This window comes from Uranotaenia lowii, chromosome 1 (assembly GCF_029784155.1).
Source record: "Uranotaenia lowii strain MFRU-FL chromosome 1, ASM2978415v1, whole genome shotgun sequence".
In the NCBI taxonomy this organism is placed as follows: Eukaryota; Metazoa; Arthropoda; class Insecta; order Diptera; family Culicidae; genus Uranotaenia; species Uranotaenia lowii.
Window position 1 is genome coordinate 26,083,088 of NC_073691.1, and position 18,045 is coordinate 26,101,132.

The 18,045-nt window shown below is 36.5% G+C and overlaps 1 protein-coding gene across 2 annotated transcripts in view; it reads right to left on the minus strand.

The window, feature by feature from the left end:
- LOC129748529 (uncharacterized) overlaps nt 1-18,045 on the minus strand; it is a 443,948-nt gene that overhangs the window by 26,513 nt on the left and 399,390 nt on the right. For both annotated transcript variants that reach the window (XM_055743186.1, XM_055743192.1), the window contains 10 exons: nt 13,378-13,550; nt 12,761-13,311; nt 12,430-12,644; nt 12,154-12,357; nt 11,977-12,092; nt 11,768-11,906; nt 11,200-11,705; nt 9,532-10,415; nt 8,506-9,467; nt 7,870-8,242 (listed from right to left, as the gene is read on the minus strand). In XM_055743186.1, the coding sequence (XP_055599161.1) occupies nt 7,928-8,242; nt 8,506-9,467; nt 9,532-10,415; nt 11,200-11,705; nt 11,768-11,906; nt 11,977-12,092; nt 12,154-12,357; nt 12,430-12,644; nt 12,761-13,311; nt 13,378-13,550 (4,065 nt within the window). In that variant the 3' untranslated portion in view covers nt 7,870-7,927. The remainder of the gene's footprint in view (nt 1-7,869; nt 8,243-8,505; nt 9,468-9,531; nt 10,416-11,199; nt 11,706-11,767; nt 11,907-11,976; nt 12,093-12,153; nt 12,358-12,429; nt 12,645-12,760; nt 13,312-13,377; nt 13,551-18,045) is intronic.

The following is an 18,045-nucleotide window of genomic DNA, read 5'->3' on the forward strand; positions in this document are numbered from 1 at the left end:
CCACCAAGCCTGTAGGACCAAGTTGCTTTTCAAACGTAAGTTTAGAAGATTTTCAAATGATGGTTTTCGTACTCGGTTTTTCGTTATTATTGCCATAATATTTTTCCCAATTTTTGTTTAAGCTCCTCCACAAATTCAGAAATGCATTTTACTCAATCGATCGCGACTATTAACCTCAATGCTATCAGCTCAATGGCAAAAAAACTACTATTGAGAGATTTTGTTAGAGATTTTGATGTTGATGTTGTGTGTTTACAAGAAGTTTCCTTTGAGAATTTCAATTTTTTGAATTCCCATCAAGCATTAGTAAATATCAGTGAAGACGGTAAAGGAACTGCAATTCTAATACGGAAAAACATTCAATTTTCAAATGTTATTCTCAACACAAATGGAAGAATTATTTCTACTTGCATTGGAAGCACTAACCTGATAAATGTTTACGCCCATTCTGGGAGCGGGTTTAAAAAAGAAAGAGATCACCTTTTTACACAGGAAATTTTAGTGCACTTGTCAAATAATAAAGAAAATGTAATTCTGGGGGATTTCAATTGTATTTTGTTACCGGAAGACACAAATGGTTTAGTTAAAAACGTATCCAGTGGATTAAAAAAACTTGTTTCGTCATTAAAATTGATAGATGTTGAAAAGAAAATTAAACAGAATAATACTATATTCACGTTCGTCAGGGGAGATTCGAGTTCTAGACTGGATAGAATATACGCATCATCAGAGTTTATTTCATTTATCAAAGAAATCCACACAGTTCCTTTGAATTTTTCTGGCCATCACGGTGTCATAATGAAATGTAATGTCGATAATTCTAATAGTTTTGCTTTCATAGGTAAAGGATATTGGAAACTAAATTTAAATGTGTTTAAAAATGAAGATATATTCGATAAATTTAAAGAAATGTATTTAGAATTGCAATCCAGAAGATCTTATGAAGATATCAATTACTGGTGGAATACCCATGCAAAAACAAGCATTAAAAAATTTTTCAAAAAAGAAAACTTCCTGAGAAACCAACAATTTTATCGAGAAAAAAATTTCTATGATAATTGTCTTTTTGAATTATTTAAAAAACAAACTTTAGGTTTAAACGTTCAGTCAGATATGAAAATTGTCAAATCAAAAATTCTAGACTTCCAAGTAAGAAATATGAACGCTCTTAACTACAAATTAAAAGCACATACATTATATGATGAAGAAAAATTAAGTATTTTTCAAATTGCTAATAGACTAAACAGAACCGCAAATTCAAATACTTTGAAACTTAGGATCGAAAATCAGATAACTAATGATACGAATAAGTTAAGATCAACAATTTATGAATATTTCAGCAACATTTTCAAAAAACTCCCAGACATTCGAAATGACTATGAAAATATTTTAAATACAATAAATAATAGAATGAACGATATTGATCAGCAAATATTAACAAGACCCATAACTTGTGATGAGTTAAAAACAGTAATTGAAACAGCATCTAAAAAAAGTAGTCCAGGCCCTGATGGTTTATGTTACAATTTCTATAGCGTTTTCTTTGAGTTATTAAAAAATGACTTAGTAGCTCTATTCAATCTATATTTGCAAGGTAACACAAATCCAGATAAATTATTTTATGAAGGTATCATTACACTCGTCCCTAAAAAAGGAGATATTTATGATCTTGCAAATCGTAGACCTATTAGTATGCTCAACGCAGATAGCAAACTTTTCACTTAAATTCTTTGGAATAGAGTTAGACCTTTAATGATAAAACTAATAGGCAAAGGGCAATCTGCAGCTGTTGATAACAGATCGTGTGTTGATAACTTGAAAGATTTAAGAAATATCTTGATTCAATCAAACTCGTCAAAGCGATTTAAAGCCGTATTGTTAAGCCTTGACTTAGAGAAAGCATTTGATCGTGTAGATCATGACTTTCTTTGGGCAGTTTTAGACAAATTCAATTTTCCGGTTTCTTTTATTAATTGTTTGAAACGTCTATATAAAAATGCTTATTCTAAAGTTCTTTTCAACGGGTTTTTTACTCCTTTAATATCAATTCAGAGCTCAGTGCGGCAAGGATGCCCACTGAGTATGGCTTTGTTTTCATTATATATTGAACCATTAATTAGGAAACTGAGTGAGAATATACCTGGATGTCTCATAGGAAATAAATTTATTAATGTTATATCCTATGCAGACGATATAAATATTTTAATAAAGAACAATAATGAGTTCGATACAGCTCTAGAGATAGTCAGCTATTTTAGTATTTACTCTAAAATAAAACTGAACTTATCAAAATCATATTTTTTAAGATTTAACTCATGTATGACTGGGCCCCATATAATTCAAGAAAAAGAATCAATAAAAATCTTAGGCGTGGAAATATTTCAAAATATCAAACTTTTATTGGAGAGAAACTATCATTCTTACGTTAATAAATTGAAGTATATAACATCTCTACATTGTTCACGTAACATAACCCTTTTTGAAAAAGTTAATCTATTAAATGTATTTATATTGTCAAAATTATGGTACATATGTCAGGTTTTTCCCCCAGAGAATAAATATCTGGCTCAGATCAAAATGATGTGCGGACGTTTTTTATGGTCGTCAACAATTTTCAAAGTGCCAAGAAACGAGTTGTATTTGCCTGTGTACAAAGGTGGTTTAGCTTTAATCGATGTTGAATCTAAATCCAAGGCATTGTTTGTGAAAAATATTTTATATCAAAAAGAAAATAATACATTTACAGTAGATGAATTTATGCTTAATCAAAAATACAACATGAAATTATCCAAAAACATGAAAAGTTGGATTTGCGTAGCTAATAATTTGAAAAACGATGATCACTTGAATAGCTCCAAGAAATTATACGATTATTTTATTGACAATTTGAAGATTGAATGCAAAGTCCAAAAAGATCTACCGTCGATGTGCTGGGAAAACATGTTAGCTAATTTGGATAGTAATTTTCTCAGCTTTAAAAATAAAGATGTACTGTTCAGAGTGTATAAAGATATTATACCAAACAAAGTAAAGCTTTTACGTAATAATATAAACGGTAATGATTCTTCAAACTGCGAGAACTGCGGAACTTTACAAACAACAAGTCATATAATAAAATTCTGTACAAATTCTATCTTAATTTGGAAGTGGTTAAAAATTACGTTAAATCAAAATCTCAAGATAAATGTATTTGAGCCGGATGAGTTGTTATCATTGAATATTTCAGTTAAAAATTATAGATATAAAGCAGGACTTCGGTTATTAGCTGAAGTTATAACGTTCAATATAGAAACTAAAGGAACTGGAGATTTGGAAAAGCTTAAACAAAATATAAGAAACGCGCGATTTAATTCCAAGCACCTGTTTGAAAAGCATTTCAGAAATCATTTGAATTTTTTCTAAGCTGTTTGTAATTTAACTATAACTAACCATAAGCAAAAACAACAAAAATGAACATTTTGTAATTTGAAAAATAAAGGTAATTTGGAAAAAAAAAAAACTTGGAGAAAGAATTGAGACCAAAGTCAATCATATATGGAAGATGGAAAATTAAAAGAAATATTTGACAACAATATTTTTTTTTTAAATTATAATACACAAAAATGAAATAAACAGGACATCAAAATTAGACAAAAAGACAAAAATTTGGCAACACTGAGGAAAAAAGGAAAAACTAAGATTCAAAATAAAACAATAATGCTACACGAATAAGACTCAATTGAGACAACAATTTAATGAAAGTAAACAAATATCGAAAAATGTTAGGATAACAATAAGGACAAAAATCATACAAAACTGAGATCAAAAATAGATTTAAAAAAATTAAATTCCAAGAATAATTTAAAACATACGATTTGAAAAAAACAACACAAAAAAAGATTAAAAATTTGTCTTGATTTATTTTTAAAATTTCTGCTTGCATGGAGAAACCAAAAAAAAACAGAATAACTTTTCGGCTTAAAACTTTTCGAAAGTAGATAAAAAAAAGGTTATCGGAAAAAATGTAAATCTATCTTAAACCATAAAATTGACTATCATTTCCTTGAATCTCTTTAGCTTTTTGAATAAAGACAAAAAAAATTGTCTTGTATCTCAAATCAGTAAATTGGAAAAAAATTTTTAGAAAATACATTTTTAAAAAAGATCATTATTTAGATAATCCACTTTTTTGTCTCTTCATTTTTCGATTCATTTATTTAAAATATAAAAAAAAAAAATGATTAGAAAACAAAAAATGAGGAAAAATTGAAAGAAAAAGTTTGAACAAAAATAAGATCAAGTGGGTTGAGAATGAGTCCGGAAGTATTTCAAATATTTCAAAATCAGTATTTAAGGAGGTCCATATTGAAACTTCAGGATTTTTTTAAGGTTGACAACCCCTTTCAAAAATTTAACTAAACAAAGTTTAAGAATGTTCAAAAGTGTTGAAAAAGGGGCTTTAAAAGGAGAAAACTAAATGAAACGTATACGGGATAAAAACTTTAATTTAATAAATATTTTATGAAAGTCCGTATCCAATTCCCAAATAAGAAAAGAATTATTTCAATTTTTTTTTTAAATTAAATTTCAGGATTTTTTAAAGATCGAAAAACTTTTTCAAAAATTAAAAAAAAAAACAAAGTTTTCAGAATATTAAGGGACATTAAATCTATAAAATCGAATTGTCACAAGCTCAAAATACTTTTACTGAATTTGTGTGAATTAAATAAATTCAAATCTGCTTTAAAATTTATCAAAAACATGTTTTGAAATTTCAGATGGAGAAGTTTTCTTGTTCCCAGTTGAAATTGAAGGAAAAATTTCGACAATAAATTGATTTAACATCAGACCATAGGAAAAAAAAATTAATCGTTCATAATTCAAAAATCTATATAAATTGATTGAATCTCACGATCTTTTTAAACATTTCTACTTAAAATAAAAATAAACATCTCGATTTTTTAGTTTGTTGGGAGTTTTTCAAACACTTTTGAACATTGTTTGAAAGACGTTGTTTTACGTTGAGGTTCCCAGAATTTTTTCAGTACGTATCCGGGCCGGACAAACCAGGCATTTTTTTTTATAAAAACCTGACAAAATCCAGGCATTTGATTTTAAAGTGACGACAATAAATCCGGGTCAAATCCGGGCAATTTTTTTCAAAATCTAGAAAATACTCAACAAAAATCAAGAAAAAAAAACTGAAAACGTTTTGAATTTTTCATCAATAACCAATGGCAGATTTTACATCGTATTTTAGATTTCCAAGAAAGCTACCATGATTATTTTTATAAAATTTTCCAAAAAAAATTTTTTTGAGTCGTTTGTTGTTTTTTTTTTTTGTTGTTTGATTTGCCAAACAAAGTGAAAAAAATCCGGGCAAAATCCGGGCATTTTTCAATGAAATCCGGGCAACCGGGCCGGGCCGCACTATTCCCAATTTTTTTATAATTAAATATCCGGGCAAACCAGGATTAAACCGGGCAATCTGGCAAGCTTAAACTAATAACTTTGATTGAACTCTGTTTAAGACAACTTCAAACAATCTGTACTTTATGAAAAATAGAAAAAAATGATTCATTTAGTCAACCTAATTGCAATAAAAACTTGTTTTTAGAAGAAAGTTTTTCCAGAGCAAACAGTTTCATTGTCAAATTCAAACTTTTAAGTCAAACATTTTTATTCCAAACATTTCCAAAGGGAGAATTTCAAGAGCAAGTTAAGTTTGAAAAAAAAAACTACATTTATTTAAAATTTTAAAATTTGTTTTTGGATATTATCCCAGAATTTTCCTTTTTATCTGATCGTCAATGGCTTGCATTTATTTTTTTTTTGTTCAAAAAAATCAATTTGGATAAGCTTTGAATTCTTGGCCAAAATACAGTTAAGCATATTGATATTGGTTTGCGACTAAATGATTAAAATTTAAATTTTTAATAGTCAGGTTTTTGAAAAACAAAAACAAATTTTACTTCTCTCCAGACGTTTCGGCTGTTTTTGTAGGCTTCTTCAGTGGAGGGCTGTTTATTTGTTGTAAAGTTATAACATTTTCTTTTTTAGTTGTTCATATAGAAATTTTCTACTCACTAATTAACAGAATTGTTTCTCGTTCAGTAATTTCCCAACAGAAAAAAAAGTATTTAAAAAAAAACTAGCAAAAACTTATACATTTCTAGACTATTTTGTAGTTTTTGGACCCTGGGTGAAGTTTTTCAAATTGATTGCTTCTACATAGTAAAAATAAATTATCTTGATCTACAACTTTTCTGAAGAAATAAAAGAAAACTTCCGAAAGGGATCAATTTACAAAATTGATTGTTACTTTTTGATTTATTTTTTTTAATTTTTGTGAAAAACTTTCGAAGGAGCAAAACGTAAATATGAGATCGCTTTAAACGCTGTTGACCTAAAGAGTTTATTAGTTTTGATGTGTTCTTCAAAACAAAGAACGAGAGACATAGTTTTCCCAATTTTAGTGTTGCACTGTGTAGTTGAAACTTGTTTGAATATTAATAAATGAAAAAAATCCACACAAAGCGATGAAGTATCAATTACGAACTTAACTTTGTAAGCTATAAAGAGTCCCTTAGAAAAAAAAATCCGAAAAACATACAAAACCAGCTCAAAAATTAAATTTCAAAACGTCACTAACTAATCCACACAATAGAACCGAATAGCAATACCCATTGTTGTAACCATTACTCAGCCAAAATGGAACTTCGAAAGTACGCTTTTGAGCTTCTACGGAACTTACATCCGTTCAGATCCAAACGAACTTTTCCTAATCAACCTCTTAAAGCGACATTGAATTGGGGAAAGATTTTTTCGACCTTATTTCTAAACAAACAAACAAAAATTGTTTTTGAGATTTGAGACATTTCTAAATTCTAAAATTTGATTTTGATTTTGAGACTCTGCAACTGGATACTTCCCTAAAAAATTCACCGTCACAAGTGATAAAAATCAATTGAGGACCAGAAAGAGGGAAACATGCTATTCGCTTAAGGTGTTTTCCATTGCACAACACGATCCTAATCGATTTCTAATTAGAAACCACTCGCACTTGCCTCCGAGTTTCATTCTTTCTTTGAGAGGAAAAGATAATAAACGCCCCTCAAACTTACCTCCATTTCTTCCGATACCTACACACACACACACTAATCCTTGGCGGAAACGAAAAGACACAACAGATAAGAAGCGATACAGGAAATTGTGATGATGACGAAGGAAAGCGCAAAATCTCAAACACAAAACTACAAGTCAATACTGGTAAAAGTTTCCGTTTTAATTACTCTTGCTAAAGCTTATTTCTAGGAGAGAAGGTACAAACATCCATACACGAAGCTTCTATTTGGGTGCTATCTCTACTTATGATATGGTGGTGGTGGTTTTTCTTTAATGATTCTTAGCACACGCATACATTCATTCAAAGTGGGGAGACATAAGATTATTGCAAACGTAAAACGCTTGACCAAAACGGTTCAAATGATGGGTTTATCTATTAACATACGGAAAAAAAATATATTGCAGCGATACTTTTTAGGTTTATGTACAATGTTTGTATTGGTAAAATAATTCTAAAAAAAGCCAAGCGTTTTACGAACTTCGAAGTCCTTCTGTACTAAGGAATCTTACAGCTATCGCCACATTCTCGAGCTTACGCACTAATGTAAATAGGCTATCAGAATGGGATGAATCTTCAAACTACAATACAAACGCATGAAAGAAACCAAAGCATTCTTCAAAGAAATTTAACTGCCGGTGCATTGAGAAAGAAATAGAAAGGCAGGGCGTAGAATATCAACAACAAACAAAAAACACGAGCTCTACACCGTACAGCGGGTTCAAGCGTTTGCAAACGGTTCAAAAAATTATTGCTCAGATTCTAACCTAAGACTTTTTGGGTTTTTTTATTCAGTTGTTGAGTGGAAGGATGCTATCCAAGGGTCTAGATGAACACCTGATCGTCCTCGGAAGCGTTCGAGAGCGATAGCTGCACCTTGACCGCCGGATGGGCCGAGATGGTGCGGACGCAGTCCTTGGCGGGCGTCACCGGGAAGCGTTTGGGGCCGGTGTACTTCCGGCAGAGACCGGCGCCCTTGGGAGGGGGTAGCGTCTTCGGCAAGGTTCGGCTGGATCCGACGCTCGAAAGGGCTGCCACCGACGATAAAGAGCCGTTGATTGGGAGCCGTCCGGATGAATTGTTGGCGGCTGGCGTGTTGGAATCCAGCGGCAGTGATGGTTTGGCGTACGCTTGAAGGATCTGTGAAGATGGAGGGAGAAAGAAAAATTGTTAAAACTATCGAAGTTGTCAGAACATCAGAGAAAAAAGCCACGTGTTGGTTTAGTTATTCCAGCAGAGCATTGCTTTGAGTGTTTGAATATGATTCAAAAATAAATATAGTTGATTCAACTATAACACAGGACACTGCTTTTAGGGGTGCCTATGTTCATTTAAACAGTTTCGAAAAATGTGCCAAAAATCATAACCAACAGTTTTCTTGAAAATTGAAGTTCATTTCTTACCTTCGGTAGATCCGGCATGCTTTTCGACGGGCTCAAGCCTCCAAACCCGCCGACCAGACCATCGCCAATCCGATTCCGGGTCCTCAAAATGTCCGGAACATTCTTGGTGTAGTGCTGATGGTTAACTTTGCGCTCCTCACTGATCAACTGTTGCTGGTTCTGCATCTGTTGCTGATTCTGATAGAAAGTCCGAAGGGCGTCGAAGTGGCTCCCGATATCTTCGTAAGATTTGCCCAGCTGAGCCGGACTCCGTTGATTGGTGGTTTGAGATCCATTTTTTATGTACAAACTGTTGCTTTTGGCCACCGATGCCGTGACCTGTCGAACTGCGTCCAACTTGGAAGGGTACAGGTCCTGATCGTGGCTGATGTTTAAGGTACTGGCGCTCAACGCAGGCCTTACGTAGATTTGCGAAAGCACTAGCTCAACAGTCCTTCCGGTGTTCTGTAGCACCGACAACGACTCCGAATATGGCAGATTGAGCAGCGATCTTCCATCGACGGCAATGATCTGATCTCCTATTTTGACACCTGCCCGTGCTCCAGGACCTGCGGCAACCAAATCTTTCACGTAGACGTTGTTATCGGACCCTTGGACGATGCTGATACCCAGGGTATATCTGGCTCCCGTAGGTTCCTCACGGGTGCTCCCACAATCGGCAATCCCGCCATCCGAACTTTGATCGTCACCGAAACCCACCAACCTGGGACTCTTCTTGAACAGCACCGATTCCTGACTCCGGGACAGGAACGATCGCTTCCGGGCCAAAAGTTCAGCCTTGGTTTCATTTAGCCGCTGCTTCTCGTCCGGATTGATGAAGTCCTTCACCACAACCACCGAAGTCAGAATACGATCGTTGCTTCCTCCTCCGCAGCTCAGGTTGTTGAACTTCTCCAGCAGCGTATCGGAGATGGTTTCGTTCGGCAGCTCAAATCTTCCGCTTTCGCTGCGAATACTGGACTCTGTGACATAAGAATATGAAAAACATTAATTTGATTATACAACTTAATTGAAAAAGCTACTCACGAATCACACAAGCTTTCGGCGAAAGCGTATCGGCGCTACCCTCCATAGACTTCTCCTCAATCTTCTCCATAAAATACATCGATCCCATGCTGCTCTTCATAGACAGAGCATCGTCTACACTGCTCTCGATCATCAGATGCTGATCCACATTCCTCTCGTTGAAGTTTAACATTATCCCGTCATCCTCTCCGAAACTGCCATTAGCCAGATTCGTAAAGGAATTGGAGGAGCTGAGCGCCCCACTTCCTCCGACATGATCGTACAAATTGTCGTAGGACTTGTTCAGAAACTGCGCCGAAAACACCCGGGTGCCCATCTTTACCTTGTTCCGGTTCATGCTGTGCGTTTTCGGCGAATCACCCGGGGACATGCTGACCTGTTCCGAGGAGTAGATCATCGAAGCCAACGATGGAACACTGCTCATTCCAAGGGCAGGATTTTCGTTCTCCTTATTCTGGTTCTGCTGGTTGGCTATCTCCACCGATTGATTCAAAGCTGCCGCCGGTGGGGCTGTTCCCTCGACCGAGGACTTCGATCGTTTGAGCAGGAACTTCTGGCGCAACTTGGCCAACCGGTTATCGTTGAGCATCGATTTCTTCAGGTTCCGCACCCGCAAGCCGCTCGTTTTCGACGGTTTGTCGATCTTGTCGACGCACTTGGCGTCGAAAGCTGCCTTGTCGTCGACATCAGCCACGTCCAGCTTGGCCGGACCAGCATTGTCAGTTTGGGGCGCTGCTGCCGTGTTCGGTGGGATCGCAGATCTACCCGGCTCATAGATCGGGATGTTCAGCTCGTTTGAGAGCGCTTTGATCGAGAGGAACGAATTGCGCAGCTTCATGTAGAACTTGTGGTGCTCCGAGGCGAGGTTGAACGCGAAGTAGCTCCTGCGGGAGTGGAAGAAAAGGTAATCGTTGTTGGTTATTTTCTGACCAACACGGCAATTCGAAGGCCGTATTAGCCATGGTGGACTGGGCGTTAGAAGTATCTTAAACGTCTACATACTTTTTGAACTAGAAAAAGACCCCAGTAACTTAATCCTGAGAAAAGAAGCTAAAGTGTAATATGAAAATACTTTTGTGGCATCGAAACGTCTGCTTATGCTGAAAGTGCGTATGAGGGAGTCCAAGTACACAGCTGCAATGTTAATAATCGCTAACACAACAGATCTCTCTAAAATGTCGCAATCAATGGAGTAAGTTGAGCGGCAGTCTAGAGTATACTTAACTTAATCCGCTTCTGGAACGCTTTATATTCTCGCTCCTGCCAAAATTGGCCGTGTTATTCTACAAGACATCTCGATCAACAGTCTTGAGAAACTCTGTCAGCTATGTAAGTTTCATGAAAGTCAAGCTCAACATCAACCAAGTTAGCAGTCGCTATCACAACTGACCGTTCCTGTATTCACCTGCGACCATCATTTACAAATTCAACGCGGTTATTTAGTTGACTGTAAAGCACTGTTGAAGTACTTTCTCAACGTGATTTTATGGATGAAACATCCTACAGGATGAAAATCCCAGAAAAAAAATTCTCAACGTGGCGTGGGTCACAGTTAAGCCTGTGCCCTGGAGGAAGTCTCAGAACTCAAATTTCAAATTAAATAAGAATTCGTCAACAGCATGACGGGGATCTCAAACCAACTATCCAGAGTACAATTAGGTTACTTACTTCCTTCCATCCATACGCAGCTTGTACTTGATCCGGGTCTTGTCTTTCGGATTCAGGCTCTCGGTCCTTCGAACCACCACACAGAACACGTGCTTCGAGAAGCAAATGTTTTCGATCTCCAGCCAGTCGAAGAAAGCATACAGGTGCCGCTGAAAGCAGGTCTTGCCGCTGCTATAGTCGTGAACCTCCGGCTGTTGGTGCTGATAGTATCCCCCGCGGGCATTGAACTTCACATTACGCTCGAAAATCGCCACCCCACTCAGCGAAATGGCAACGTAAACCTCCAGGGTGATGTTTTCATCCGTGGTCCACAGGGCGCTGTACAGATGCAGCCCATACTCCTTCAGCTCCTGGACGTACCGGATGAAGTTATGTTCCGCCTCCAGCTGATGTAGACCCCGTTTGCAAAAGTGTGAACTGCGCAGATATTTGGCCAGCTCTTTTTTGCGCCGGTAAACCTCCTCTGGCAGGTAGTGCGAAATGGTAAAGTATTCCGAGTATTTCATCTGTAAATTTTGGATTCAATTTCAATATGATAAATTGGCAACACTGCATTCGGGAAACTTACGCTCTCTTTGAAGCTACCGACTTCCACTTGTAGGGCCAGCCCCCCGAGCGCTATCAGGTCATCCTCGGAGCAGAGAATCTGCCGTTCCAGGATGCTTTTGCGCAGCTGCAGGTACAACAGGTGCCGCGATTCCAAACAGCTGTTAACGAGAAGGAGGGAGACAGGCTTTTAGCATGGAAGAAAGAAAAGCGATTGTCGATGGGACTTACCCCACACCCCTCAGGGTTGGCAGGAAGAACTTTATCCGAAGATAGAGAGTAAATACGACGTTGTCTCCGCTACCGGCAGCTTTTTTCGAAGTGTTGACCCAAATCTGTGGCGCCACCTGTTACCGGATAGTAATAACAATTAGTGGAGGAGGTTTTTCAGGGATAAAATACACTCACCTTGTAGATTTTTAAATCGCTCGGAAGGAACACGAAATCGCCGCCTATTAGGGCGCACAGTCCGAGGAAGAAGTTCTCGGTGAGGTTTTCCAGCCGAAGGATGGCTTCGAAAATTTGCTTCGCAACGGTGGTGGTCGGACTGCACACGATGTTAACCTTGGTTCCGTTCAGCATCAGAATCGTTACCGTGCGCCGGTGTTGTGTCTAGAAAATTACGTCAATTGTTAATAAATGTCTACCTCTTTATTTTTCCTGTGGGAAATTAAAAAACTTTACCTTGGCATCCGTGAGGTCGATCATTTTTGGAGTACTGTGGGCATTAAGGACAAATTCCGGACCACTGGTACACTCTGGTGGATAGTAGTGGAGTTGCTGTTGACCAAGGCCGTTGGCTCGACTGGTCGTACTTCCTGGCGGATAACCTTCGGGGTGTTTGTCGGCGGTCATTTGTGATGCTAGAGGCTGCACCGATACCACTGGGGCTCCGAGATCTAAAATAAAGACAAAATAAGTGGGTTTCTGGAGCTATAAACATTCAGAAGAATGCCGTTCGGTTCAACAAATGCGCCAACAATTCAACAAAAAAATAATCAAAAGCTCCACTCACTTGGCATCGATGTGGCGTTGAAGTTCATCTCGTCGATCCGCCGCTGAAAGTCCCCGAACCCTCCATCATCCTCCAGCTGGTGCAGCTGCGTCGTCGACTTGGCCTGACCCAGCCGAGCCAGCATTGCCTGCTGCTGCTGCACCTCGGCCATCTTGACCTCTACCATGGTCACGTCGATTGTGTTCCGTCGGGCGTCGTTTCTCTTCCGAGCTACTTCGGCATTGTGACGCCTTCTCACCACGTGCAGCTTCTTCGGGTCGGCAGCCTCGGTCGCCCGGGTACTCTTCGAGTAGCCGATGGTCACGTAGTTTCGGACTGCTTCCAGCTTGGTGGAGTCGGTCGGCCGCGGCAGCGATCGGAACTTGTTGCCATCGGCCGGTTCGGCTCGTTTGACCCGCAAATTAGTCGTGGACCCAAAGTACCGCGCCTGGTCCAGATCCTGGCTGCTGATGGTGATGCCATAGCTCGTCGGGACCTGAGACTGCCGAGTCTTCCGGTTGATCTCCAGCATTTCTCCATGGTCCGAACTGCGACCGGAATCGGTGTCACTCCTGAAATAAGCCATAATTAGTACGATCTTCTTGAATATTTTGTAATAATAAAAAAAAACAACATACTTCTGTTCCTCGAAAGCCTCTGCCTGGGATTGCTTGTCTCGGGGCCCAGTGGGTTGACTTTGGCCGGGATTGTTTTCCTTCACCAGCGAGGAGTACACCTCCTTGAACAGGTCGATCATCATGTGCGAGAACGGCTTGTAGAGATGGTGGTTCTTGCAGTAGTCGGAGATGATCTGGAATGGTGTGATTGGGTGATTAAAGCGTTTTCAAATAGGTCCTACAAATTCGGGCTCAGGTATGAGTGAATGTGGAAAACTGAACTTAAGCTTAGTTCATTATCAAATGGTCCAGTTATGAGTGCGCGTATCTTGAAAACCATTCGTTTGATCGGAAATCTTTCTGAGAAAGAAATCAAAGTAATCTTATGATTATTTTTGAACAAAATATTTTAAAAAATGTTTCGTTTTTTTTTTTCAAGAAACCATTATATTTTATTTTCCATCGGTCAGCGCACACTTTTTTTCAGTTATAATATTGATCAGATTTTTTCCAGTTATATTTTTCTGATCTGTGATTTCGGTGACTGCATCCTTCTTTTTCAATTTCTGCTACTGTTTTTACTAACACATCGTATTTGACAAAAGACGGAAACAACTCGGTGGATTGAGCTGTTTTGAATTTACCAAAACTTGGTTATTTTTGTGGCACTACAACACGATTTTACTGGAATACCTGCTGGAAAAATCATACAAAAACATTCTAAATTAATCACAAGCTTTTCAAAACATCGAAATCCAAAGTTTTTGCTAGGAAAAATTCAATTTTCAATCCACAGAAGCTGAGCCTTGCAAAATCATGATGATATTCCTAAAACAACTGGCAAATATAAACTTCATTTTGCTAGAGACCTTGTCAGAAGCAGGTATGTTAAAAAATTTCACTACCTAAATTTGTGAAACGTTGTTTTTTTTTACCAATTTTGTCGTCTATCAAAACTAATCTGTCGCATTATTGGCTTGGAGCCGGGTACATAACTTACGAGCTCTTTAGTTTGCGTGACTGATTGCTGGGCAACACTTCTACTTGCCTTTTTAGAGACAATTTTTCTGGAAATATCAATGATATATCCTGAATTTTCCTGAATACATATCGATAAGTGATTTTACAATGTTGTTAATTTACATATTTTGATAAAGAATATAAAGTCGAGAGGTTCAAAAATGGCACAATAAAAATTATAACTTTTTTGCTGAGCATTTTTCATGTTTTTTTTTTAATTTTCCGTGTCTCCTGAGGTTGAGAATATAGAACTATGATACGTTAAGCAAAGTTGTGTATTTTCTTCAGGTATACTTTGTAGTAGAAACTAAAAGCTTTAAAATGCTAAAGAAAAAAGTTAAAAAAAAGGTTTTTAGAAAACAAACAATTCACACTCACACTCATTTCTGATGCTCTGTTCTGCGGATGCAACTACTAGTCCTTCAATGCAACAATCAAAATAATGAAACTAGTTAAGCTGTACACAGCAAAAATTATTTCCTGTAAAATTAAGCAAATGGCTTGTAACAAAAAGGGGTAGGACATTTACCGTAATTTTACAGGTCAAAAAACAAATTACGTGACATTCAATTTTTAGTGTACAACTTTTTTACAAGACTTTTGCTGTAATAATAAACGAATCTTCGTTAACTTCCAAGGAAAACAATTTAAAATTACAGGTTTTGTCATTACAGGTTGATTTATTTAAAAGGCTGCAGTTTTCAGTGACACGTAATAGTCAAAAAAAATTTCTCTGTAGCTCTATAACTCAGATGACTTCATCGAGTTGAATTCTCGGCAAGATTCTACGGAAGAAAATGCTCATCGTGCCCCAATCAGTGATGCTCTGTCTGCCCGAATCAACGAGTTAAAGTAGAAACGCGTTTTGAAAGTGATTTAAGTGAAAAATTAGGAAACAATGAGAATTAATCATGTATCAGTGCGTACTTAAGATCAAGATGATTTAACGATCGTGTGAGTTTTTTTATCGGTGAACGAAAATCTTATTGTTTCCATCACTTGAGAACCTAGTTTTTTTTTATTTCTTTAAAGATTTATTTTTTGCAAAAATTAATATTATAAGACAGAGCCGTAGGAAGAACCGGCCCCGGGGGGGGGGGGGGGGTTGACTGATTTTTGCCTATGATTTTTGGCCCAACAATGCATGAATACAAAAGAAAATCAAACAAATAATGTTTGTTACTTTTTGATTATTCATTTTTAAGTATTTTGGCATGAAAATTTTTCGTAATTCAACTGTATAAAATTGTTCCAAAACCCAAAAGGTGAGCTAAATTCGCTTTCAACGATGGTTCAAATCTTAGAATTTTTTTAGGAGCCTTAGTAGATTTGGGTAGAAATTTAGCTTTTTAAGAAGGATTTTCCATTTTCTTTTCCAAATTAAACCAGCCCAAACAATTTTTCAAATTCAAAGATTTTAACCTTTGATGAACATAAATCTAATTTTCACAAAAAGTAATATGTAGATAAAAATCTTCAGATTTTCTGATCCAATTTTCTGGATGCAAACTTGAACAATATTATTGATTTAAGTATGAAATTTGGCTATAACGAAACAGCATTAATATTACATTGCGCTTTCAATGAATTTTTTCAATGAAATTTGTTTTTTTTTTTCAAATAAAACCAAAAACTCAAATTCTACCTTTTATTTGTGATTTTCAGCAGAATTGTGTTTACAATCTAATTTTATTTAGGAAATCTTGAAATCTTTATATTGAATTGACAAGCAATCTTAATTCAACTTCAAAGTTTAGCACACTGTTGGCAAGCGAAAAATCGAGATATCTCGTATGTGGTACGCAATATGTTCTGTTCATGATCTCTTGAATTCCTTAACAGTTTATGTTGGTTGTAAAATTAATTTACAAGGTCAACCATTCCCTGAATTGTGAATCTGCATTCTGAACCAGAATTCAAAAATTGCGCTTACAATTTGTATCCGGATTTCCATATTATTTCTGAAATGAACACAAAATATGATTAGAGAATATTTTTCTAGACCAGAATTTTATGAACAAAGTTAACGAGCCCTCATTCGTGAATCAATTATTCAAATTCTGTTGTTCAGGTTAAGTCTAAATTCGCTTTTAAATTATTAATTTTCAATCAGAATTTAAATATAAATTTACCAAGATCTGAATCTTACTATTCAATTTTGAATTGTCATATTGAAGCTTGAAATGTTTGTACTTTGTGTAAGAATTAAGTTCAAGAGCTTCGAATTCGAATATAAAAACAATGTTTTTTTAATATATTCGGAAAACTATTACCAAAATATTGAAAATGCATATGATCTTTAAAAACGTGATTTAAATTTTTTTTTATGGTAAAACCAAATTTGAACCAGGATTTAAAAGCAGCTTCTGATTTCTAACTTGTTATGATTATTCGAACTGAAAATTTAGAATCCTGAACATACAGATACACAATCTGAAATACGAAAAAAGAAATACAACTTTGGTTATGGGAATTATGAAATCAGAACCTCCGAAATGGGTTTAATTTAATTCGAAACTTAATATTCAGACCGGAGTTCGATGACCAAGTTAGAAAATTTTAAAAAAATGGAGCATAATTTTGGACTTGGGGTGGGTTTTTTAAGATTTTTGCATTAGTTTTTAGTCTAGATTGTCACTCTTGATTAACCTTACTCAATTATCATATTTTGGTTATGAATTTAAAATTTTGAGTGTTGAGAAGAATATCTCGCTTGCTGATTTGGATCCTAATTGGGGGAGGGGGGGGGATCCCCCCCCCTGAATTGAATCGATTCAACCCCCAAAACCCCCCCGTTCCTACGGCTATGCTATAAGAACTACAAGTTTTTTCTCGTGAAACTTTATGTGTATTTCTTGCAAAAGAGGGGTGCTCAGTTTGTCAAGGGTGCTCGTTTTGCCCTTTTCTCTCCTACCAGGTATTAGCTGACTTGGAATTTTTTTCTGTCATTATTTCAATGAAAAGTAGTTAAACTCAAATCCAACATTTCAATTTCAAGAAAGAATGTTCGAATCAGAATGATTCGAAGCCACTATTGAAAAGAATGGTTTTAATCAAGATTTTTTTTTTCTGTAACTAAAACGAGCTTTGATAAAGCAATTCTTGGTGAGCCCCGATAAGCTTCTTGGACTGAACAAGATTGGAAACTTTCAAAAGAGGAGCATTTTTGATACTCGTACCGTTTTCCGTTTTTTCGCTCCAGCTCGGTTATCAAACGTGTATTCTAGGTTATCAAACCATGGTGAAAGTTTTTTTTTTCGTAATCTGAGAGTCATAATGCGAAAGAAGTGGATCCTGTACGAAGATGGGAAATCCCGAATGCCATCGACATTTCTTCGCTAGACGAGTTGCGTATTGATAATGATTTGGTTTATTCTTATCAGAAACTTTAATGAACTGCGGATGATTCCTGGTGGAATAGGACGACATTCGAATATAGACGCGACTCGAGTACGGTTGTTAAATAGTAGACAGTATTTCGGGATTAGTTGAACGGTGAAAATTATCTAAGACACTATGATTCTAGTTTGCATTTTGACAAGTTTCTTACTGAGTAGCTCTACTGCTGAACAGTTTCCTTGTGGAGAACCTAAAGTTCGCCACCGGCTGACTATTAAAGGGGGCTTTTCCGTGAATCGTGGCGATTGGCCCTGGCATGCAGCCATATAT